Source organism: Octodon degus, unplaced genomic scaffold (assembly GCF_000260255.1).
Source record: "Octodon degus isolate 3935 unplaced genomic scaffold, OctDeg1.0 scaffold00127, whole genome shotgun sequence".
Lineage (NCBI taxonomy): Eukaryota > Metazoa > Chordata > Mammalia > Rodentia > Octodontidae > Octodon > Octodon degus.
The window spans coordinates 3,999,948-4,026,367 of record NW_004524703.1 but is presented as its reverse complement, the minus strand read 5'-3'; the positions used below and the strand labels follow the sequence as shown (position 1 = coordinate 4,026,367).

The 26,420-nt window shown below is 45.9% G+C and overlaps 1 protein-coding gene across 1 annotated transcript in view; it reads right to left on the bottom strand.

Moving 5' to 3' along the window:
* Positions 1–8,128: 8,128 nt before the first annotated feature.
* Positions 8,129–26,420, bottom strand: part of Slc35f3 (solute carrier family 35 member F3) — a 70,434-nt gene continuing 52,142 nt past the window's right edge. Inside the window, exons 2-6 of the mRNA XM_023700858.1 lie at positions 20,676–20,895; positions 14,555–14,680; positions 12,292–12,484; positions 11,465–11,554; positions 8,129–8,806 (exon numbers count right to left, since the gene is read on the bottom strand). Of these exons, the coding sequence (XP_023556626.1) occupies positions 8,571–8,806; positions 11,465–11,554; positions 12,292–12,484; positions 14,555–14,680; positions 20,676–20,895 (865 nt within the window). The 3' untranslated portion in view covers positions 8,129–8,570. The remainder of the gene's footprint in view (positions 8,807–11,464; positions 11,555–12,291; positions 12,485–14,554; positions 14,681–20,675; positions 20,896–26,420) is intronic.

Here is a 26,420-nt window from a genome sequence, read left to right as displayed (position 1 = left end):
AATTGTTGTAGCAGTCAAAGAGAAATGTGACTCCTTCAGGAGCTCCTGAAGTTAGTACTCAAGGATGTGTGAGATTTATTTATTTTATTTTATTTTTTGTGGAACTGGAGATTGAACTCAGACTCCTGCACTTGCCAGGCAAGTGCTTACTCTACTGAGCTATCTCCCTGGCTCCTATTTATTTTATTTTTATTTTCATATTTTTTAAAATGTATTTAGTACAAGGTCTACAGGGTCTCACTACACAGATCGGACTGGTAGTGATCCTCTTGTTTTCAGCCTCCCAAGCACTGGGATTATAGGTGCACGTCACCACGCCCAGTCTCACTACCTCAATGCACCCTGGGGGCGTGGCCGGCACAGCATGCCAGGATCAAATCTAGGTCCCTGCTCCTTCCTAAGCAGGGGCTTTAGTCCACTGAGCTCTCTGGCTGCCCCTGAATGTGTGAGATTTAATATGGCAGAAAAGGAGGGAAAAGGGAGGGATCCTCTGCAGAATTAATTACAGCACCAAGATAGAAGAAGAGAGAACACTCTGAGAAATAGTGAGCAATACCATATGGCTGAAGGGCTGGAGATGCTGGCAACTGTGATGGCAGATGACTCTGGAAACGTCAGTTACTGCCAAACTCTGGAGGGTTAAGTTCTGGATGAAAGGATTAAAGAGGTATAGGAAGACACTGAAGATCTTTGCATAAGATAGTGAAGCAACCATGCTCCTCAGGCTGTAGAGGATGCATCGAAGGACAGGTGATCAGACTGGGGTAGGTTGGTGGTGACGGGGATAGAGTGGAGGGGGGCATTCTAGAGAAGCTCTGGAACTAGCTGGTTTGGGTGTGTGTAGCGCTGTAATTGCTAAGGTAGACGCCAAGGAGGAGTGAAAGATGGTGCTAAGATTTTATGCTTGTGAGCATAACAGTAGTGACGCTCCTCAGCACCAGGAAGTTAACACCAAGAGTGTTACCAGACATCACTAGACTGGCCCTCATAATGATCACGGTGCTGTTGAGGTTGTCATTACTGAACACCTAGTTACTCTAAGAACTGCTAAAGTTTTAAGTGTATTATTATTTTTTTATCTTGACAACCCTGTACATCAGAGACTATCATTATGCTTGTTTAAAATGTGAGAAAACTGAGGCTCAGATGTCAAGTGACAGCCACAGAGTTATAAAAAGCAGTACAGCAGAGATTTGAATCCTATTCTGTCTGCCTCCATATTCCATGCTAGTAACCAATGCACTGTTCTACACCTGAACCTGGGGAGATTTCTATTTTTAATAATGTGACAACAAAGACTATCAGTGAACAGCAAGAGAGTAAGAACTAGAGATACACAATGGTAAGTAGGCATTGTGGGTGCTGGCTCATCCAAGTGTGAGGCCAGGCAGGGTCTGCTGCTGTAAGTCCAATGTTGTAAATGAAGGGCCATGCTCCTTTTACTCAGTGGCAATATGAGGATTGACCCTCCATTTCTGGTTGTTCAGAGTAAGATCAACTTGGGACTCAGAAATTTAGCAGCAGGGCATGTGACATATCTGAGGCTTGGGTGTAACTCGGTACTGGACAACATGCTGAGCATGCTGTAGGTTCCATCCCCAGCACAGCAACACAAGAGAAAACAAATGGAACTGGGTGTGGAGGTGCATGCTCGTAATCCCAGCACTTGGGAGGCTGAGTAAAGAGGACTGCTGTGAGTTCAAGGCCGGTCTGGGCTACATAGTGAGCTCAATGTCAGCCTGCACTATATAGCAAGACCCTGTCTTAAAAAAACAGAACACACAAAACAACACAAAAAGAAACCAAAGAGACTTGAGGAGACTTTGGTTGTGTGAAAGCATCTTCTTGATTTAAAAACAAAAGAAAAAGGAAATTAAACATCATAAGAAAACTGACAGAAAATCTAGATAAAAGCAACCCACAAAAGCCTTAGATGCAATAATATTCTCAGGTTAGCCACATTTGGAAGTTAAATGTCCAAATATGTTTTGCACTTTAATTTGGTGCTAATAGAAATATTTGGATTTTTAAAATTAGGCTTTATAGAAAAATACTTGGGTTGCTCTAAATGGTAGCCACTGCCCGAGGAGACGACACTGGGCTGGGGAGATGGCTCAGTAGAATAAACGCTTCCCTGGCAAGCACAATGAGTTCAATCCCTGGTTCCAGAAAAAAAAAAAAAAAAAAAAAAAAAAAGGTAGCCACTTACAATAAAGTTGTAATTATGATATAAATAACATTATTAAGCAAAAGAAAGAGATCAGCAGATGATGACATCATGGAGGAAGGGGTAGGTGGAAGAAGAGCCTACTCACCTCATGGTGGTGGCCAGGAAGCAAGGAGAGAGAAACTTACAGAGAGAAAGCAAGAGAACAAGTGAGCCAGAGAAAGAAGGTACAGTCCTCCAAGGCATCGCACAGGCTCCATTCCCTTCAGCCAGCTCTCACTTCTTATTTCCATCTCTGTAGCCTATCAAGTTATGAATCCCCAGTGGACTAATCTATTAATGAAATAAGCGTTCTTATGACCCAACCATTTTGTCAAATCTCACCTCTGAACACTGCTGCATTGGACGCTGGAGCCTTCAACCCCAGAGTCCTGGGGAGACATTCCAGACCCAAACCACAACAAGTGATGATTGATTGACATGGGTGATTTATTTAAGCAAACAGGGATACCCTAATGGATGGGAAAGGTGCTGATCAGAAGCACACAGCAAATGCGACAGACACACATTTTGCACATGGTGTACGTGAGTAAATTCAACATATGGCACGATACCACCCACCTACAAAGCTCACATATTTGCAAAACCCTAGAAAAATGCTGCACACCCCACATCCCCACAAGGTACACCAGAAATTTAATTTTCTCAAGATGAGGATAAAATCAGATAACAGGGAAAGTGAGTAACTCCATCTCCTCAGTGTAATTGAGTCCAAAGAACTCATAAATGTAGGTGCCAAAAGAGAATGGTGGGAGAGAAGAAAATGAAACTTGGATCCCTGATAAATAGGTGTGAATTGAAAAGGAATGTCATATTGATGTACTAATTTCCTTTGTACCTGAACTGCCTCTCATATGTGGAGGGTGGTGGGGGTGGGGAACATCAAACTGAGCACACAGCACAGACTGGGCGGCATGAGGCGAGCTTCCTCCGAGACTCTATTTTGTGGCTTGCAACCTAGAAGTTGAGTGTTGAAGACGGAGAGGGATGGAGTCTGGGGCCTGGATTCACTTTTAACAGCAGAGCCTCCTGACAGCCATCTTTGTTAGACATGAGGATAGGAAGGCCATCAGTACTAGAAGGTCTGCATGTGGCAGCAGCTAGTGGTGTAGAGTCACCTGGTACCCAGGTGCATGCGGCCAGGTACTCCTTGTGCTCTGAGATTCCTCACAGCACCCACCTGCAACAGCTTCATAACAAGGTGAAAAGCTCAGGAGCCGGGGGTCCTCCCAATGAGCAATAAAGACTAGGGATCCCTGGAATTTTGTCCTGGGAGTTTGAAAGTCCCTCAAGTTTTCCTTCAGGGGAAGCCTCTTCACTTTGCTTTTATGTGGCATGCAACAGCAGGTGAAGGGCTACACAAGTGTGTCAAGCAGCTTTCTGTGACTGTAACAAATACCTGAGATACTTAATTTGTGAACACAAAAGGTTTATTTGGGCTCAGTTTTGGAAGTTTCTGTCCATGATTTGTTGGCTCCGTTGCATCTTGACCTGTGAGTGGCACATCTTAGTGGGAATTTATGGTGAAAGAAAATGTCTCTCCTCAGGACTGGGTGTGAAAGAGAGAAAAAGGAAAGGGTTAGCATCTCACAGTCATCCCAGTGCCATGCCCCCCGTGACCTGCAGACTGTCCATGAAGCCCAACCCCTTAAAGCCTCACCCCACCTCCCAGTACTACCATGCCAGGAACTAGACTTTTCATACATAGGCCTTGGGGGACACCAAGGCCAGATCCAAACTTTAGCAGCAGTGGTGTGCACACAGCTTTTTATAAACTTGCTATGCCTCCTGTCAGCTTCAGAGGAAGTGTCCAGAGGCTTACTGGGTCCTCTGCTGGTGAGATAACGCAGGAAGTCTTCCAACTAGACTCCTTTTAATGTCCCCACAGGCTCCTGCTACCCTGCCCACTGTCACGCTGCCACGCTGCTACTGCTGGGTTGTATACTTAGGGGCATTTCTAGATTCTCTGCAAGGTGTGTGAATTTTTTTTAATAAGAGATAGGATATAAAAAGGGATGACCTAAAATTGACACTACTTTTTTTGTACCAGGGATCAAACTCAGGACCTTGAGCTTGCTAGACAGGTGCTTAAGCCACTGAGCTATCTCCCTGGCCTCTTGACAGTACATTAAGATATAATCTTTCATTTGCTATGATTATAATAATTCCAAATATTTTTTGAGAATCTGGAAAAAAATTCAACTGAATTGGCCGGTCTTTTAACTTAAGAAAACTCAAGAATTCTGCGATTCCAAGTCTTTTCAAGAAAAAAAATTCGTTGAAGAAAATATTTTAAGTGACATCTTCTTCAGCTTTCCCATTCCTGGGGAACTATCTGAACACGACAATTGCAAAGGAGAGGCTCACTTCGACTCACGGTCTCCGTGGGTGCAGTTCTTAGCCGGCTGGCCCCACGGCAGAAGCAGCACGCCAGCAGGGCGAGGCGGAGGTTTTCAGCCTCCACAGTGCTGGGATTACAGGTCTTGGTGGCAGGCTCAGTGTGCCTGGGAATGGGGCTGGAGGGGTCTGTGGCGCCGGGTATTGAAACCAGGGCCTTGCACTTGTGTAGGCAGGCGCTTAGTCGGCTGAACTATCTCCACGGCCCTGTATTGATGAATTTCTTACAAGTCCTATTTACCTATTTATTTATTTATCTTGTATTTTTAGGTAAGGGTCTACAGGATGTTCAGGGTCTCACTACTAGACAGGACTTGTAGTGATCCGCCTGTTTACAGCCTCTCAAGAGCTGGGATTACAGGCGCGCGCCACCACACAGACTCAACCGCTGGGTCTCAGCTCGCCACAGGGGGCGGGGCCGGCATGCAGGCCCGGGGATCGAACCCCTGGCCCCTGCTCCTGCTTGCAGACACTTTAATCCGCTGAGCTATTTGGCCGGCCCTGCCCATCTTTTTTTTAAAAAAGGCAGTCTGACCCAGGACATCAGTGGCCCAGCTCTGGGTAGCATCAATACCAGAAAGTAAAGAGAAACAACCACAAATAAAGGAAAGTCTACCTTTTCTTTGAATGTCTCAGCTTTTTCTCATCCTGCTTCAGAGTCCTTGGGCTCAAATAATAGAAATGGTGTCTTGTAGTCTTAAACTGCAAATGTATTGGAAGGCGCTTTGGGACTTTGTGAATCTGAAGGTTCTGTTTGGAAGAAGTAGGAAGCACGGACCCACATATTGCGGGAGCCCAGGATGCTCAGGAGGGCAGGAGTGTGGGGTTTCCCAGCAGACGGGGGCTCTCCCAGATAGCTCCACTTCAGCGTGGAAGGGCGGCAGCAGGCGAGTTCATGGCCTTTGTTCTTTCAGCCATGTGCTAAAGGAAAGAGGAGGACTGGGAGTTGCCGGGAGCTTTGGGTCTTCCCGGCAGCCGGCAGCTGTGAGGTCTGGGTCCCCTCATTGTGCCTGCGCCTTGCCTTTACTCCTCAAAGAAGCCAACTAGAAACACTCAGTTGCTTCCTGGCCTGGCGCTAGCGGGAGGATCATTCCCCAGCTGGAGCAGGGTGGACCCTGCTTCCCAAAGCACACACGGGGCCACCATCCAGAGCTCCTTTCTAGGATTTTCTGTTTATGAGTCTCCTCCAGATTGGCTGTAGTACATCCTGGTGCCCCCCACCCCCACCCCTGTGCATGTATGTGTGGTCATGTTCTTTCTGAAAAGAATTTCTCAACCCACTCTTACCCCTTCCTCACCCCTCTTAAGTTTATATGTCCTGAAAAGAGTATAGAGAGGTAGTCTTTTTTATTTCATATAGAGTTGGCATATATGTAATAGCAAAACTATAACAGCATCCTTTATAGTTTTTTGTGTTTTTTTTTTTTTAAGTCTGGGAAAATATAAAGATTCTTAACATTTTACAGCATGCCATTCTGAGCATAAGAACATTCATATAACTGTGCTGCCAACACTCCGCTCTATTTCCAGAACTTTCTCATCTTCCTAAGCTGAGACTCTGTCCTCTTTCAACACCCACCCACCCAAGCCCTTGGCAACCCCAGCCTGCTCTCGTCCCTAAGGATGACTTCTGGGGAACCTCCTGTAAGCAGATACAGCACTTGTCCTTGTTTAATCTAGCATACTGACCCCAAGGCTCCTTGTGGTGGCAGGCGGCAGGTAACTGGCTAAATGGTACCCCACTGTTTGTGTGGGCCACGTATTGTTTATCTATCCATCTGTGCACTTGTTTCTTACCCTTTGGTGGTTGGGCATATTGTTTCTGTGAACATGGATGTGCAGACAGTCTTTGGGAATGTCAAGTCTTTCTCGCCCAGGGGAGATTTGCATACTCTAGGGTAACACTTTCTAATGTCTCCATGTCTTGGCTTATAGAGAAATATAATGGTGATTACAACATATGACAAATATTTAAATTTTAAAATTTCATTACAATAAAAACACATGGACATTAATCCTGCCTCACAATACTTCTCACTTTGATGAACTTATCTGATTGCTTGTGCCACTTTCTGAAGCAGTTCTGGAAGTCTTCTTTTGTGAGTGTCTTTACAAATCATGTTAAAAATTATACTGGATGCTGCTGCTGAGTGCCATCTGATGGAAAGGGGAGGTTGTAAAAACATTATGGCGCGTCCTCGTGTCATTTACTCCCAGGATCTGGCACTGTGAAACTTCTGGCTCTTCCTTTAATTCAAAATAACCATGGAAGGCAAACATTTTGAATTGATTCAAGATACCAAGGCAGCCACGACAGCACAAGTAAAGACAATCGTGAAAGAGGACTTGAGGACTACTTCAGGAAAGGGCAAGAATGACAGGATAAATGTGTTAGAAACAAGGGATAGCACAGTAAGGGGGAATTCACGGCCAGCGTGAGCCTGTGGAGGAACACTCTGAAAAGGGGGCTCGGCAGGAGATCTATGGAGCCAAAGGAAGGGCAGATGGTAGCGGGACAAGGAATGACGCCACTGCTGTTGTAACGCCTGGGGGCTCTTCTCCACCTCATGTTTGCACAAGTCAGGTCTGTGCTATAGAAAGCATTACCATCCCTTGGGTGGTGGGGTGGGCTCACCTGCCTGGAAGGTGCCAGGAGACAGGTGTACAATGAGGAAAAGCCGTACAGGACCCTCACAGTAGGAAGTGATGACATGGCCACCAAGACCACACTCAATGCTTTTTTTTCAAATATTTTATTAATCTGTTTGGCCAAACAGTAATGGAAACTGAGAATAATAATTTGCTAAAAAGTTCAGGTCATGAATGCCCCTTTCCCCCAGGAAACTAAAGACTCCATGGTTACAGAATGCACCATTGGGTTATGACAACATTTCAAAATAATGTTTCCATTTCATATGTAACAATGTAAACTTCAAAAATAGTAAACTCTAACCCCAGGTCCCTCTTTACAGATCTATCACAGATAGAATTTTCTGGCTGACCTAAATTGTGTAAGGAAACAGCCTGGTGCTTAAAAGTTTCATAAAAAGGTTTACAGATGCAGTAAATATTTTTTTTTTCAGTCTTGGTCTTGAAGTAAAAGCCACCAGCAACTCCATTCCAGCATATCTGCCTTCTATGCATATTGTATCCCTTCAACCATGTCCCCAATACACTGGTCACCAGCTTCATTATTTTTGTACATATACGCACACATAAATAGTTTTGTTTCTAAAGATTTCTACATCTAAATTATAAGACGGCGCCAGTGACTTAGAATGTCACCTCGCTTCACATAGGTAAAGACGAAAATTCTGTAGAAGGCACTATAAATTCTCCTGCATGATCTCCCGAAGACACAAGAGTGCAGGCCAGCTGGGGTTGGATTTCCTTCCCTCCCTGTGGCCCACACAGGCCTCTTCTGTGATGGTTGTCATGTCCATTATCTTTTTCTGTTTCATCTCTTCTCACCCACCCATCCACCCACCCACCCATCCATCCATCCATCCATCCATCCAGATTAACTGACAGTTATCTTTTGGTTCATTGAAATTTCTTAAAATTAAAAGTACAGCTCTGATATAAAACAAAATATGACCTACTATAGCTGAAAAATAATCACAGTGTACAATGTCATTTCAGTTGCTAAGATTCAAAACACGCCTGTCTTCCAAAGCGGTCGATGCAAGGCTCATTTTAACCTACTTTACATTCATTGAAAAAGCGCTGAGAGGTTCTTTTTCTCTACCGTATTGAATTGGTTTCCATAAGTGGAAGGTCTGATGTGGAAAGTGCAAGCAAGTTGGACATGCCAATAAATACCGTAGAACTTACTGCAGATTACCAAAACTGTACAGGTATGTACACCTTAACCCACCGAGTCTCCTCCCAGCAGAAGACCAAATCATAACCGCTGGGGCTTCCCCAGAGTCTCAGAGGCGCAGCCCTAGCGTGCAAAGGAAGGGCGGGCTCTTCTGCTCCTGTTCTGGGGCCCCGAGCCCAGGTCCGCACCACCCTCTGCTGTCTCCTCCTTCTTCCTCACTTTGAGTCGGGTGAGCAGCTTGATCAACCAGACGTCCCACTCCTCTGGCAGGAGCAGGAGGAGGAAGCCCAGACCAATGATGATGATGGCGATGACCCGAACCCCGTTGAAGACTATCTGACTGGTGTAGTGATCCACCACTGTGGGAGACAGAGCTCTGGTTACTTGACAGCCGGGCTGGAGGCACAGGACCAGAGATGTTGGAGCACCCAGCTTTCCTGGGCAGCCCATGGTCCTCCGGGGCTGCACACTCCCCCTGTACTTGTTCCAGGAGGGTAAGGTTGCCTCCATTGAGTGCATTGCCTTGAACTCCCTAGAGCTGGTCTGGCCTGAAGCCTTTCACTTGTATTTTGCCTTCCCAAACTGATCTGGCTTTTGAGTTTAAGCACTGATTTGTGGGTGAAAGAAAATTAAAGAAAGAGAATCTGGGGATATATACATAGGTTTGGAATGCTAAACCTGAACCAGTTCCTGAAAGATAAGTCTGAGTTCCTGCTCCTCTCTGAGCATTAATCAGCATGAGGCGCTAGTGCCTTGGAGCCTTTGCCTTCCATGAGGGAATATGAAAGGCCTCTGGACTCATGGCCCTTCCCAGTTCATATTAAGTAAGGAACAAAATGGGAGGCAGACTCATATCAGCTTATAAAACTACAGATTGCCACTCTCCTGACAACCCAGCTAGCGCTTATAAGCACTGTGCTCTTGAGGTCCCTTCCTGTTCCGTGGTGGGTTTTTCTTTCTCTTTCTTGTCATCACACATTTGGGAGAGAGCCTTTCACACAAGCTGCAAAGGGAGCTTTTGTCATGCTCTCCTGGGAAAGAGAACCATAGACTTTGCAGTGGGCAGCTATTTATTTACTTGGTACAGAGTCTCACTACACAGCTCGCACTCATAGTGATCCTCCTGTCTTAGCCTCCCCAGCACTGGGATTGCAGGCATGTGCCACCATGCCCAGCTTTGGTGGCTGGTGCACCTGGGGTTCTGGGGCTGGCATAGCCCCTGCACTTACCAGGCAGGAGCTTAGACTGCTGAGCTATCTCCCCAGCGCCCAGTGTGCAGCTTTTAAATGGTGACTTACTGGACAGTGGGCTGGGGTTGGGGCCCAGCATTTGCTGGGTCAGGCCTGTCTCAGTCCCAACTACTTTTCCTCCTCCCCCTGCTCCTTCTCCCTTCCTAACTTCCCCCTGCTCTAGCAAATGAGCAGAAAAAGATTCAGGGGAATAAATGTTAAATGTGGGAAAACATTGGCAAGAGCCCTTTGGCACCTCTTTATTCCACCATCATTCAGCAATATTTTTAGTCTTCAGTACATTGTGTTAGTCACCAGGTGGGAGCAGTCACTCCGTGGTGCCATGGGCAGGTGTGAGGCAAGCCCTAAAGGCAAGCAATGGCTCTTTTCTGACAAGCTTGATAAGACACAGTTTTCTTTGTTTCTCTCCTCCTGTCAGGCTTTAGACCGGCCTGAAACACCTTATTAAACTGCTTGTGGTGCTGGTAGGTACAGTAGTAAGAAGTGATTCTGATTAATTTCATAAGCACCTGGCTAAAGCTTACAGTCAAAGTAAGTTTCTATGGGAGACCCACCTGGACGATATGCCTTCCCGTGCTAAGAACCTCCAGTAATTGTAAGTTAAAGACTCAAAGAATTGGGGGGAGCGTGTTGATAAGATACTTTTGAGACGCTTTCAGGATGGGCTACCTTTCTGCCAGCTGTGCAGGAGCTCTACTCTGTTCTGATATCGTCTGAAGTATCCTAGGCAGGCAAGGTCTTTGGTGGTCCACTAAGGAGCAGGTGAAGACCCTGGGATGGGTGAGTGGGGGCTGTGGAGCTGAAGGGATGCTGAGTACAGTGTCTCAAAGCCCCTCCAGACCTAAGCACACTGCTGTAAGAGACGAGCCAGGCAAGTCTCCTATAGAACATGTCAAGAGTAAGGAACCAGATGCCTGGAAAAACTTAGAAAATGAGGAGACCTTCTTTGGCCTGGACCTTCAGTCATGTATAAAACCGCTGCAAACAGGATAAGGACTGCTTCCCTAGGAGGCTAATGGTCCAGAAGGGAGAGTTTTAGGAGATAGCTTAGAAAGAAGCTGTACTCCAGGCAAGAATATTCTGGAAAGGGCGGGGGGGCTCTTTCCTGGCAGAGAGCTGCGCGCAGGGAGGCTGGGTGTGAGCTGGGGATACTGGGAAAAACTCATAAAGTGCAAAGCAGCATGAGCTAGGAAGAGGATTGAGCTGAGGTGCGGGGTAACAGAAGCTTGGGAGAGTCCTCAGCTGTGTGTTGGCAAGGAGGCCCCAGGGCAGGACAGAGTCAGCTCTGGTCTCCGGCAGAGGGCTCCATTGCTTTCTCCCAGGAGGCAGAAGGGGAAAGTGCTGCATCACACCCTAAGCACATCTTCTCCTCCTCCAGAAAGACACTTGAAAAATGTAATTGTTTGAGGCATGGTTTTCCTTAGTAAAAATACTGATGATATTCATTTCCACTCCTCATGGCAATTAGAATTGAGATAACTTTAGACTTTCTGTATCTTGGGGGGAGATACATGAAAATCAAACTGTCATGGAGAAAACGCCACGGGAATATACCGAACATCAATTTTTTAGCTAAATGTTTTTTTTTTTTCCTTTTGCAAAAGATTACATATGTGTTATATACCAGACACAGTAAGATACGTGAGTGTGAATGTTAGAGTATTTGTATGTGGGAATGTGTGTGTGTGTGGGGGATACATGCGTGTGCATAAGTCTCTGCCCTGTGTGTTTTTCGACAAGCAGCAAAGGAAAGCTACCTGGCATTACCTGCATTCACAGGAACACTGAGGACGATTCCGAGAGACATCAGCGTGGGATATGTAACAGCAATTCCAAAATTTAATACAATATTGAATGCTGAAACAGAGAAAGTTGATATTACTTATGACTACCCTGTTCTTTTCCTCCTCAGTGACTTTGCAAAGCACCATTTCTTGGGGGAGGCTGGAGCAGGAGTCATAAGGACCCTTTGTGGGATTCTGCACAGGGTGCGAAGATTTGGGATTAGGGAACAGTACTGTGACTGTTCAAGGCGCTCTCTTTCCTGAGCTAAGAAGGGAAAAGCAGCTCAGAAGCTGGGACACAGTAGGAGAAAGAGGATGGGGCCTTCTGGACAGATTTGCTTTGCTGCTGGCTGTGACTTCTGGGGTGGCTGTAGGACTGGGAACTTTGTGGTGTGGGTTTCTAGAGGATTCTGCTGAGAGCCTGTTTGTTGATTTTCTGCCTCGAGGTGGCCTTCCAGTAAGTGACAAGGATGATGACAATCATAATGACATCTGATCATATTTAATGAAAGCTGACATTCAGACAACATTCTAAGAGTTCCTTGAGTATTCACAGCTCCTTGCCCATGGTCACTCATGGGGAACAAGCAAGAAACTGGGCCGTCAACTCCCTAGCAGGGTGGCAATGATCACTGCCACCATGTCAAAGACTGTGGTTCTGGAAAAACTTTACAAACACAAAAATCTTGAAAAATCGCAAGAAACTTGAGACAACAGGGAACCCTATTTTTCTCTCTCAGAACACAGGCTTCCAAAGCGCTCTGTACATCACTGTTTTCTGGGGGTTCTGGACAAGGTAGCACAACTTACTCAATAAGAGAATGGAAAATCCACAAAGGTTTCCCCATGGAATGTCATCGAAGGAGCTCCAGTATTCCACTTTGGTGAAGTAGAGGATGACAGGGATGCAGGTGATGAAGAGGATGTTGAACACACCCAGGATGGAAAGGAATAAGGCAGCTTCTCCAAACTTCGCGCTGCCCAGCAGGAGCTTGAAGAGAACCTGTGGAGAAGGAAGGAGGGTCAGGGCTCCCTCAGGCTCCAGCTTGGTGAGGCAGTTTGTGCTTGGTACAGCTGGGGCTGCACTAGAGTATGGATGGCCATGGTTCAGGTAAAGTTTACCTCACTGGGCCACCAGTTCAGGGATTGTGGGGCCAGGCCTGTGGGCCTCTGGCCACATACTTGCATCTCCATCACAGAGCAATACAGAATGCAGCTGGAGAACCTTCTCGAGAGTCACAGGTATCCACACTAGTTGGTACTTGTCTTCATTGTGTTCATCTATGGCAACTGATATAACAGCCCTGACTACACAGCTCCTCAGGGCCCTGAACCTATATGCACCATGTGAAGCTGTTACCCCAAGAAAATGGGCTTTGGCAGTAGAGATCTTCTCTCTAGAGGTGAAGTGCAGGGATTTTCTCACCTGCTCTGTCCCACCGCCCCTGGGATGGAAAGACCACGGGTTTCAGCGGAACACACTGAACTTTGACTTCCTGTATCTGTTCTTCCTGTTCTCGCTGGCATCAGTTTGGACACTTGGAAGATCAGGAGAAGGAGGGCTGGAGTGGCTGGACTTAGAGAGGCCCAAGGTCCCCTCCAGCTGTAGCTTAGTGCTCTCGCTGACGTGTGTCTCTACGTGGATGTCCCTCTGGCTTTTCGCACCTTGTCCTCATCCAGCCATTTCACACCTCACACAGAGGTGTCCTGGCATGCATGCAGGGAGTGTGAAAGGGAGAGACAGCCCTGCAGCCTGCCAGCTAGTCCCTCTGGACAAATTTCAGGTGGCCAAGGATGCGGCATCAGGAATCTGAGTCAGAATATTGTGCTTTTTGTGGACGGCATTTCCACCTTCTCCACCACGAGCACACAGCTGACGAAGGCAGAGCTGAGCCTTGTGGTGTGTTCTGCGTTTGAGAGTGGCCTTGAATTCTTACAGTGACGCTCATCTATCTCACCCCCTTGTGAAATGTGTTCCAGGGAAAGAAAACAATGTACGTGTGGGTGGAGAGGGCATGGAGCTGAAGGAGGAGAAGGCAAATGGTTTCATTTTCCAGAAGCCCTAGCACATGGTGTTCATAGAGCTGGGATAAAATTGCTTTTCCTTATGACTTTATACAGTGCTTAATACTTTATACAGCCTTAGAGGGTCTCTAATCAGCTGTCTGGATCACAAAGGGCTGATATGTCTCAAAGCTAGTCACAAGGGGTGGGGGAGATGGCTCAGTGGCACAAGCACCTGCCTGGAAAGCGCAAGGTCTTGAGTTCAAAGATCTATCTATCTATCTATCTATCTATCTATCTATCTATCTATCTATCTATCTCTATCTCTATCTCTATCTCTATCTCTATCTCTATCTCTATTTCAAGTCACATTTCTCACTGAGTCCTTCAGGTCAGTTTCCTAACTTGAGACCTAAAAGTAGCTGTATTGTCTACTGTACTCCAAAGAAGAGAGGGGAAGTGAGAGGAGAGAGCAAGCAGGAGGCTTGGCCAGTTGAAATGGGGCGAATGGAGCTAGGGACCCCAGGGTGGGAGTAAATACTGTGCTTGTTGCTCCTAGACCTGCAGTGAGGAAATGCTTTCTCATATTATTGAATGTGCTGTCAAAAGATGCGTCTGCTCACTGAGCCTACTGCAATGTTTGAATCCAAGATGGAGCCATGCGGCTTGCTGGCCACCAAGCCCATGATATGGTCAGAGTTAAGTGACAAAGGGGCCTAGTCTTGTGTGTGGGAACTCATCTGAGCCAACACTGGGCAGCCTCAGAGGGTCTGGGTCCTCCTCCACCCACCAAATAATGTTGGTTACCGATCTGCCAGCCCAGCAGCACCACGCATCTTACTTCAGCTGCTGCAAGGGTGTGATCAGTGGTGGAAAAGTTCAGACAGCCAAAGCTGGCTGCTTGGGCCTGCTTGGTGCTCTCCACCCACTTCCTATGCACAGAAAACAGCAGTGAGTCCTCAGAGCACTGGTGCCATCTGGGGTTCCCTAGAGCGAAGCCCATCCCTGAAACACTCCCACTCTGGCTGGCCAAGAACTAGCCTGCTTGCCAAGCTGCTCCCCCTCATACCTTGTAGAGAGCCGACATGGATGCAGAGCCCACCACCAGAGCGATGCCGATGACGGAGTGGCTGTGGAAGCCATCGGCGTAGGTCATCATCACGATGCCCGCGATGGCGAGGATGGCAGCCACGATCTGGATGGGTGGAAGGAAACTGGGTCAGGGCCCTGGCGGGGAGTCAGATGGGCCACACGAGGCCAGTCAGCTGGAAGTGTTCATGGGGGAAGGTGGCATCTCCATCCCGGGCCTCCTGGGGAAGGACAGGTAGGGGTACCCCATGGACATGCTCACTGCTGCTTGGAGAGTCACTTAGCCAAGCTGGCATGACCAAGGACCTGAGCGGGTGGCAGCCAGGAGTGGGGCATGCTCAGCCTCAGGCCACGGCAAGTCACTGTGACTCTTGGAAACTTGCTGATACCTCATTCTGGTGACAGGTTAATTTGTCATGACAAGACCTGGTTAAAAGTCCCTGGATAACACCTGGAAACCGCCCAAAGGTGACCTCATGTGACCTTGCTCTATAATTTTGTATTTCAATAGGAAAGGCACAGAGGAGAGAGTAATGGGGTCTGATGGCGCACAGCATCTGGTGAGGGCTGTAGGCAGCATTGTGACTGCTGGAGTAGCTCTGTCTTTAGCTCCTAGGCAGGGTGTGCCCAGCAGAACAGATACGCGCAGCCAAGTCTCAACTGCTGAGTTTACCAAGAGATGTGTCCTTGTATGGGTCATTCAAAATCGATGTTAGCTGTCTGTAGCATCAAGTGCCTAAGATTTTTTTTTTTTTTTTCAGAACCGGGGATTGAACTCAGATCCTTGCATTTGCCAGTCAAGCGCTTATCCTGCTGAGCCATCTCCCTGGCCCCAAGTGCCTAAGATTTATTTTATGAGTTTTCTCATTTTATCCTCAAGATAGAGATACAGAGTATCTGCCTCATTTTACAGACATGAACACTTGCCTCACAGAGGTTAAATAATCTGCCCATAGCCACAGCCCTGCTGTGTGGAAAAGCAGACACTGATTTCAGGGGTGTCTGATGGCAAAGTTGGTGTTAATTGATACACACAGGACAGCCTGGGGAGCCTAGGAAGCTGTCACTGGCTGGGCTCAGGGATGCAGACTGAGGCTTCCTCAGTGGGTTCAGCCATTGGTTTCTAGGTTAGTAAGAGCTCATGTGCTTGAACTTCACATAGGGTATCTGAGTTGCACAGTTCTGATTCGTCCTTCATGCGTTACGTCTATATAACACCACATGTGCCTATAAAACAGGCCCAGAGGGTGGATGGTGTCCTGTGCCTAAGCTAGTCCTCATCTGTCTGCTTCTCTTTTCTGCCTTAGTCATTCACTACAGTCAGCTGCATCCCTCTGCACCACACACATGCAGATGCTTCACATTCAGGGGCTCCGTGGACCACATACGACTGTTCTCTAAGAGAAAGTCGCAGAGGGTGTAAGACATTAAGCAGCCATCCCTCCCACCAGAGGACAAGAGGGGCAAGTGACAAGCAGATGAAGATGAGGTGGCGTCTGCCCCAGAGGCCATACGTGATGCGAAGATGCTGCTCAGAACAGTTCAGCCTGGCTAAGCATCAAGACATGGTGCCCTAAGAGAAGAACACAGAAAAGAAAAGACAGGGAGAAGAGAAGAGCCAAACTTCCCATGATTCTGTGCATCTCCAAAAACTGCTGAAGTCTTTTGCAACTTCTGGCTGAAGTTGGGGGAATGAAGAACAGGTTATCTTTTCCCCATGACTTGCTGGGCAGGTTTCTAGCCTCTTCCTCTCTGCTACTGATTAAATAATAAGCAGCTAAAAGCTTCCACTTAAGCAGGGCTCATCAGAGCACTGGCAGAGAGGAGCTGGAGGAGCCAGAGTAAGGGGAAGAGGCTCCCCACTTAGGTCAGTGAGGAGCCACATGTCAGAGCCCCCATGGGTTCCTTCTGGCAGGTGGATCAGGGATGGTGACCTCTTTGGGCCCCAGCCACAAGTCACAAATCTCTGAATGGGGTGTGGTGGGTCTGTGGGCCTCAGCAGCTGTGCAGGGATGTGAGACCCTAGACAGGTGCCGAGTTCGCGGGGGAGCAGGGCCCTTCCTTATTCTCAGGATCCTTCAGAGCAGACCTGAGTCCAGAGCCTGGGAGCTTCCTCCAGCCTGGATTCCCTTGAAGATTTGTATTCTGTCATATAAAGCATATACTTAGCATGGGGTGGCGGCACACCCTTGTAATCCCAGCACTCTGGGAGGCTGGCCCAGGAGGCTTGCAAGTTTGAGCCCAGCTGGGCAACACAGCAATTTAAGGAAACCCTCTTTCAAAATAAAAAATAAAAAAGAGGCTTAGCATTAGTTCACGGTGAAGGCCCTGGGTTCAATCTCCACTACCGGCAAAAAACCAAACCAAACCAACCACATAAACAAACAAACAAAAAACCCCCCAAAAGCACATGCCTATTTATGTTATCTGTTCACATCCTAAGGCACTCGAACTTCTTGGTTCTCCCTTGAAAACCATTTCCAATGCTGCAGTGGGCTGTCTAGAGGGCTGGTGCAGTTTAATCTGTAATTTCCCACATAGTCCCCTGGGAGGTGCTGCATCTGCTTGTGGAAAAGGACAAGCACACACTGACGTGCCTCCTCCTTACCCCTCCTGTCCCACTGGATTATCCTGAAACAAGCATTTCTGGGTGACAGTGCCCTAGAATAGCACTGCCGAGAGCCACCACCTCTGCTTCACCTGGGGACAACTCAATGGAGAGAGGGAAGAGGCACACACGGCTGCTGTCAAGTGTCCTGGCTGGGATCTGAGTCCCAGCAACTGTGGTGCTAACAGAATGGGCTCAAAGGGGAAGGAGGGACCCAGGAGCAATGAGATAGGAAGGCCTGTGTTACCCATCATGAAGGTCATAGCTGCCTCCTCAGCTTGCTCAAACTGGCAGGCTGCACATTCTCTGCCCCAAAGAACCAATCTGGATGCCTTTTTAGGTTGTACAGTGTGGGGCAGTTTTGCAAAAGAGAAACAAAATAGGCTAATCTTACAAATACACTTTCCTGAAACCTCTTCTCCATGGTGTCTGGACTGCTCTCACTGGCCCAAGGAACGTTAGGATTTGGGGCAACTGAGCAACTCTGATCCGTTCCTGCTTCCTGCCTTCTGTGTCCCCTCCGTCTGTGCTAGGCTCAGGCTGCAGAATTACCATCCAGGGTCTGACACGAGAGTCTGCAACCAGCAATGGCCCTTTGGAAGTGCTTAGTGCATTTTGATTACTAGAAACACCGTTGTAGTCTGAGAATGGAATTGATCTTGGAAAATGTTCAGCATCCCAGCCCCCAGCAACATGCCACTGGGGCTTGAGCCAGCATGGATGATCCCTACGCAGGGAGGGTGACCTTTTGGCTCTGTCTTCCCCCTCAACACCATGTGAAAGCCCTGCCACGGACAGTCCTGGGCAATCCCTTGCAGTGGAGCTGTGGTCTCACCCAGTCTGGTCACAGTGGTGGGCTCTGTGCCCTCAGACTCTTCCTGCTTTGTCTCGCTGTTGCCTTTGACAAACAAAACTGCCTTCCTGAGTATTCACCAGCCTCTGACACCATCAAAAGCCTGCGATTGATCCATCCACCTCTTTCAATTGAGAAGGAGTAAAAAGAACACTGAGGAAAGTTTATATTGCTAGCATTTTATGCGCCAAGGATATACCTGCTTATGTTACTTGCACAGCTGTTCTCTTCGTGGTACTGTTCTGTCCACTTTGAAGATCGAGGCAAACTAAGGCTTAGCGAAATTTACTCAAGGTCTGACAGCTTGTAAGGCTAGAGCTGCACCCTAGGCACGTGACTAGCTTGAGCACCTCCCCACTGCACAAGAACTGGTCTTGCACACACAAGTACACAACGAGACAGAAAACAGTTTCCACAGGCAGCTGAACAGCTCTTTCCCTCTGATGCTGGAAACCACCCTCATCCCAAGCATTATAAAGCATATTTGCATCTTTTTGGATTTGTGTTTGTGAACAAGGCCTTTCCATGTTCCTCAGGAGCTACACCTGCCTTGATGGTGCAAGTCTTCTCTGCAACCTGCCTCATGGGTACATCCTTCATAGCTCCTCAGAATGGGGAGCCAGGTGAGCTTTCTTCAGTCTTTGGAAGCTCCCAGTAGAGGATGCTAGCAAACGTGGAAGTCTGGGAGAAGGCTGAGTGATCTGAGCAAACATTTATTACCTTGGACCCCAATCTCTATCTGCTATGAAAGGAAAGCTTTTAGTTTCACAGATGTTGCTAATCTCTGAGCTCCTGAAGAACCCAGGAAACCCTCCCTGCCACATCACTGCATCAGGAAGCCCTTAGGAGATCAGCCATTTATTCCCAAGAAACACTCCGAGTATTCACAAGTTACAATAGCAACATCAGCATAAGGATCTCCCAAGGCAGCACTGGGCTAGTACTGGAGTCCTTCGGCACAAAATGTTACATAGCATTTAGTGGGTATCTGAGACCACTGGGTCAAGTTCCATGTGGCTAGATTGCATCACAGCTCAGCGATGTTGGAGGAGGCCCCCTATCCATAAGTAGCAAGGCAGAAAAGATTTGGAAGGGCTGCGCCTGCATTCTGTGGGTCTGGGAATACTTCAAACTTTCTAATACCTCCATTTCTTAAGCTCAAAAAGTTCTATTTCCTTATGTGAGATACAACATTGCCTTCAACTATCTCTCTCCAGTATTAAGGTCTTATTTTTAATTTGCTTGGGACATCTGAATTATGACAAAAAAGTTCCAATTCTCTTGTCTCTGTGCATCAGAATAAAGCCAGGAAGGGCATGATGGCTTGCAGTGGCCTGGGGACACCCCTGTCCTTAGTTTTGAGTCAGGCAGCCCAGGAGTGAGTGACAGCAGGGCATCCATAGTCCTTGCAGAGATGCATTAGATCATTTGTTTGCTGAAGGCTTTTCTGGGTGGTAGCCCAGGGAGTTAGTTTTTACTCCAAAATTAACACTAAGTCTCAAAACAAATTCTCCCCCTACTGCAAGCTAAAAATACAACACAGCAGTTGACTCATGTCCCCACTGCTGTTTGAGTAACGTGGGTGGGTGGGGACCCACCTTTAGGGTGATGTCATTGTTCCCAGAACCTTGAGACAGGGACCGGAAGTGCAGGGCCTGAAGCCTGGCCCTGCTGGTCCCCATATAGGTTCCCAGTATGCCTTGAATTAAGGTATACACATGGGATTTATTTTCCCAGATTTTTGGTACTGATTTAGACCTTGCTGCCCATCACAGGAGAGGAAAAAGTAAGAGATGCACTGTGACAACAGCGGAGCTGGTGATGTAGCTGGAGTGCTTTCTGTCCTGGTCTATGGCAAGGTGATGGTGGGCAATAGCATTTCCTGCCACTACAGTAAGCCAAGAAGAAGCCACTAGGATCCTGTCCATGCTGCAGGTCACCTGCTCTTTTTACCTGGAGTGTGGACTTTCCATATTTCAGTTAGTACTTGACAGTGCATTCACATTATATTTCCTACAATTTTTATGAAACCTGACTAGCTTTGTATTTTACTAAGTTTTGCTTGAAAAATGCACAACAATCCAAGCAATGTAATTTCATTCGGCCCACATCTGCAGGATGAAGGAAGTTGACCTACTACTCCCCCAGATCGGATTTGGAACGAATGTGTCTGGCTCCCGTGGGCTGTGACACATGGGCTAGGCAGAGGGCCACACCCACACACCTGCATGGATAGGTGGGATCTCCAGCGTCGGCAGAAAGCTCCAGGCTGCAGGGCAGTCATGCCATGTGCTGCGGCCTGGGAAGCTGCCATGGGGGAGTGAGCGAGTATGCGGAGAGCGGAACACATGGCCATTTGTGGGTTGGGTCCCCAACCAGCACACACTTTAGGGAATGCTTGTTGAAATGCTTGAAATGAAAGGTGCTTTAATGGATGCTTGTCTTGTATGGTTTGCAAGCAAGAAGGTTTGCAAGGCACACCAAGAACCGAGCCCTCTGAGGGCCCCTTTTTCTGCTGCAAATCAGGACACTGGCCAGCAGCTCTGCTCGCAGTCCAGCACATGGAGCTAAGCAAGCCAATGGGCAGGTTGTGGTTGACATGACTGAGTGAGGGAGGAAGACAGATAACAAGGAACTTACCCTCACTCCCATGAACCTGTCCCTGAGAACGATCCATGAGAGCAAGAACACAAAAGCTTTGTTGCAGCAGAACAACACGGAGACATCCGTAGTATTTATTTTCTTTATTGCATGTAAGTACAGGTAGTTTGTGAGTGTCCAAAGAACACCGAAAGGTGCTGCCTTGGTAAAAAACACCTTCAAAGTCAAGCCATTGTCTCCAAAAAATCGACAGCATTCCCTAAAACAAGGAGAGAGAGGCAGTGTTATTATATTCTTGGGTTGATACAGACCATTTTTTCCCTATATACAGTTTTAAAAAATATAGGAGGGGCAAGGTCTTTTGTTATTTTTTTTTCAGTACTGGGGATTGAACCTAGGGCCTTTTGCATGCTAGCCACATATTCTATCACCAAGCTCTAGCTCCAGCCCTTTTTATATTTAAGACAGAGACTTCCTAAACTGCCCAGGCTAAACTTGAACTTGTGATTCTCCTGCCTCAGTCTCCTGAATAGTTGAGAATATAGACTACTATACTTTTTAATATGACCTATGACAGCTCTTGGAACTATTGCTTTGTTCTGTTGAGAAGTGTCACACAGGGACTTGATAACATAGACTCTTCCGCCAGTTTGGAGTTGATGATTCTACTCAGAGGTGTGATGGAATTATCTCAGCTCAAGTCTCAAGTCCATGGTAGTTGGTAGTTGACTGAATGGATTCTGTTATTTGTTGAGTAAGAGAGGGAAGGTGCTAGATCTTTCTTCTTTTTTAAGTGGGGAAGAGAATGGAGGAGGGATAGATTTAAATTTTTTGTCTTAAAGTGGTCTTTGTGGTCAGGGTCATCACTTCATGAGCACATCTAACACATACACTTTGGCTGTGGTGTGAACAGTGCTAACTGCCTACATATTCTCTGAGGTCACTTTCAGAATACTTTATTCTACCAAAAGGAAGTGCAATGCCCATGTTTCTAAAAGTTTTCCCAACCCAGGAAAAGCAAGTGGACCAAGATGTCAGAGTTTTCAGGAAGAATGAGAAAATATTTGCAGAAGGAAGTTTTTCAAGATATTCTGGATCCTTGGGGGACTGCTCATGGGTATCTGAAAAAGCATTTAAGAAAGGTGAAGCCAGTCCTCCACATGCAGAAGAAAGTTGGGAGACCGACTCCCACAGGGTCTTCCTGACAAGTATGGAGGTAACCACAGACCTGGTCCATGGATAGCTGCTTCCCATCCCAGCTGTTGGGGAGTGAAGACTGACCCTGTGCGGCCCAATGAGACAGCAAAGAGCTAGATGCATAAAGAGGTGCTACCTCTAGGGAGCTCCCTGTGCCTGTTAAAGACATAATGAAGCTCAGCATTCGAGAGTGATGGTGGCTGGTGGGAAGGGTGTCAGTTCAGTGGGGACTTAGAAATAGACTCAGACACACGGAACCATCACGAAAACAAAGAAGAGATGTAACTAGAATGAGCCAAACACTTGAGGATGGAGCATTGTACACCCCTGACCACTTAATATTACAATCCGTGTTGAAGGAGGAAAGTTAGAAGCAATTTCTGTTAATCTATAATAAAACATGTCTTTGTCAATTACTCACTGATGAAATAGCCATGGAAGAGAGAAAACTCATTAGAAAAGGGTAAAGACCTAGGAGGCTGGTAGAATAAGTGCACTTAACATTTTTATAAAATATAGTAAAGTTTGCCACTTTCACTGAGCTCACAGTCCTACATTGCTTTGCAACAGACCAGCACCAGTAAACTTTTCACTTCATGACTTTACCATGCAACTGACTCAACTAGATCACTTCCATTTTGGCAGCCTGCGGATATAACCCTCCTCTTACCAATGGGCTGATATTTCTGTCATCTGGGAAATGTGTATAGAGCATTTCAGCTGCAATTTCCTCCCTCCCTCCCTCCCTCCCTCCCTCCCTCCCTCCCTTCCTTCCTTCCTTCCTTCCTTTTTTCTTTGTGGCCATTATGGCACTGCATGTGGTGCCAGGGATTGAATTGTGGTCCTTGTGCTTGCCTAAGCTTGCCTAAGCAGGCGCTTTAGACTGCTGAGCTATCTCGCTGGCCCCCTCAGCTGCAATCTCTATCGTTTTTCCTCAAGCTTCTATTCATAGAACAATCTGCCTTTCCCCAGGGAGAATGGACAGAAAGAATGGCTTCCTTCATGTTTGTGACTATGGTGGTTACAATGTGCTGCCGACTACTTCAATATAACAACAGGAATATAAGTATTCATTCCTGCCATTAATAACAACCTATTCCATCTATATTTAGCATTTTCTCTTCACAGAAGAATGTGAAACTAGTAGGATTTCCCAGTTCCACTTGACTTGCTATTATACAAAGTGATTCATATTGGGGTAGGGGTTATCCACAGCCAGCGGAAGAGCTACTTTCTCTTTGAGAATTTCATTTGATTCCTCCAATGCCAAGTGGTCAAAAAATGGTGGAGAAAAGGGATAGGACACAGATATATCTCAGTATTTCCTTCCCAACCTGCTGGAAATGGGCAGAGGAATGAGATCACATCCTAGAAGTGAAAAGCCACAGCTTCTGGGCCTGGTACAATTCTGTTGTCTTTTTGGTACTCACGGCCAAAGAATTATACCTAAGCTTAGTGAATCTAGGTTCCTATGAGACCTAGATTGTTGAACCATTATGCTCTGATTTAAGACCACAGGCTTTGGCACTGATCCATGCCAACTGGCTTCCTTATGTATGCCCTGGACTGAAAAAGCAGGTAAAGAGCTCAGGTACACTTCTGGAAGAGGTTTCTTCTTGAGGCCCAAAAACTAGAGTACAATCGATACTGTGTTGAGGAACTTCTGACCAGACAGTCAAATTCAGTTATTTCTTCTACCTACTGATGTCCTCGGGCAGCTAAAAGCCCAAGGCTAGCAGAATGCTGTCCCACATACCTAAACCTTTTGGTTCCTACCAATGGACTGAAGGCCAACAAGAGTTTAGACATAGTTTTGTTTGTTTACAGTTTTATTTGTGCCAGTTGTTCTTGGATGCTTAATTACATAGTTTAATTAAATATTTATATACCAATGTACTACAAATAAGAAATGTTACTCTATAAAATCTAAGTTGATAGCTTCAAGAAAAACAATAAAATGAGGCACTGGAACATTGCTATTGAGTTATATGTTCAGAGAAACATGCTAGAAGTAAGAAAAGACTACAAAAATCTTTAAACTTTGCATTTCTCTTATTTGACCAATATTTATGTTCTTGATACTCTTTAAAGAATCCTAAGGCTGGCCAGATAGCTCAGTAGATTAAAGCACCTGCTTAGGCAGACACAAGGACTGGGGTTGGATCCCTGGCATGCAGTGCCAGCCCTGCCCCCAGGACTCGCTGAGATGGTGAATGAGACTGGGCATGGTGATGCACGCCTGTAATCCAAGTGCTTAGGAGGCTGAAAACAGGAGGATCACTAAGAGTCTCATTTGTGTAGTGAGACCCTGTACTAAATACACAATCAATCAATCAATCAATCAATCAATCAATCCTGACTGCAGAGCCTGTCTTGGTGGGATTAACCATAGCTTATCATTTAAGCCAAATCAACAAATAGTTGTTTACCATTTATTATATTTCCAACTCTACATAAGACACTGGTTGATGTAGAAAGAGGAAAATTTTTTTTAATTATTTTTATTTTTATTTTATTTTATTTTATTTTTTTTTGCGGAACTGGGGATTGAACTCAGGCTATTGCACTTGCCAGGGAAGTGCTTATTCCACTGAGCCACCTCCCAGGCCCCAAGAGTAAACTTTTTAAAATTAATAAACCTTCCTGAATCATTTGCTTTGTAATTTTCTTTACTTTGATTCATTCTTTTACCTGGTTTTTATTTTCTAGGGTTTCTTTAAGTTTAATGTTGGGTCTTTTGGTTTGATTTTCTAATTTTATCTTTCATTTCCTTTCATCCTTTACTTTTATCTTGGCATTATCTTATGAAAGATTATTTCAAATTTATACTCCAGCTCTTTACTAAATTTTAAAGCTTGGTTCTTATATTGATCTCTCAGGAGAAGTCCCTGTGCTTAACATGTGCATGGGTACAACTGGGCAGATAAGGCTGACCTCTCATGAGAAAGCAACACAAACATACATGAAGCAGGAGATTAGGGCACGGCCAGTCGACTGAGCAAGTAGGCGTGACCTACCAATAATAGAGACCCAGGAAGTACACAGAGAGACAGGTCCTAAAGCCCTGCATCTGGCACCACAGGACGCCATCTTTAATTCTTCTCATAAGAACCCAAGCCGGTTTCTGACAGGGTGGCCAAGACCTGACATTGGTCTGAGGAAGGGGAGGTACAAAAGCTGGCTGCCTGTGAACTGTCGGCCACTGTGTTCTCTCCTCCACAGTGGTCTGATCTCCTGCTGATGGGTGTACTTCTTTTCCTCCTTTTCATTGGACTACACCCACTCTGCAGAGAATATTTCTCTTTTCCTACCTTTAGTAAATGCAAAACCTTGCTACCTTTTGTGCTTGTTTTGTCCAGTTCTTTGTTAAGGACAAGAAGAACCTAGAAAATAGCTCTAGAAGGCATCCTCTGCACCCTAGAACCTGGCAAAATAAATACAATAAGATGTTAGACAAAATATAACATTGTACTATGGAATTCCTGCCCAATGTAGAGAGTTAGAAGGATTGGTAAGCCCTTATAAAACATGTATTTTCTGAGTTGAATCTTGAAGAAGACATAGAATTTTGTATAGTGTGGAGGCAGAAATAAGAGCAGGAATTGTGTCTATGAAACAAGAATGAAAGGCTTTACAATGGAAATTAAATATAGGCTAAACAAATTTAAAGATCAGCACAAGACTTGGAATATAAAATCAAAATTGCCTTACACAAAATGACACAGAGAGGGAGCTGGAGGGAGGGAAGAAAGGAAGCAAGAAGGGAGGGAGAGAGAGAGAGAGAAAGGGAAATTAGAGGATTAAAGTAGAAAGTACAATAATAAACTAAAAGAAGCTCTAGAAAGAGGAAACAAAAGTAAAAGTGGAAGAAATAACAAAAGAAATAGTTCAAGAAAATTTCTTAGAACTGAATAATATGGATTTACTTCAGTCAAGGGCCCATCATGTACTAAGTAAAATAACAAAGAATGATTCAAAGAAAATATACTGGTGAGGTAAGACGATAAAGATCTAAAAGCTCCCAAGAGACAGCTGGGCTTGGTGGCTCATACAAGCAAGTTCAGCACTTGGGAGGCTAAGGCAGAAGGGCTGCTGGGAGTTTGAGGCCAGACTAGACTACATAACAAGACTCTACCTAAAACAAACAAATAAACAAAAAGCTCCATACATACATATGTATATACACATAAACAAGTAGCTAGTCCCCAAGAGAAAACAGATTAAAAAAGGGTAGGAAATCATATGGTAGTACATAGCTTAAGAATAAAGGTGGAAGCCACACAATCACAGCCTAATGCCTTCAAATTTGGGAAAAAACTAGTTTTTCCTGCCAGAATTATATAACCAGGTAACTATCCTTCTGATGTGAAGGCAGAATAAGGCTATTTCTACTTGTGTGGAACTGTATAGCAATGTCTCCTAAGCCACCGGAAGACAGGTGGCAAAACTGGAGAAGTAGGTATCATCTCTTTTTTTATTTTTTATTTTTTTCCATTATTCTATTGAGAAACAAATAGCGATGAGACAGTTTCAAATCAAATTGGTAGGACAGTTTTAATAATTAACACATTGCATACATTCTTCCTA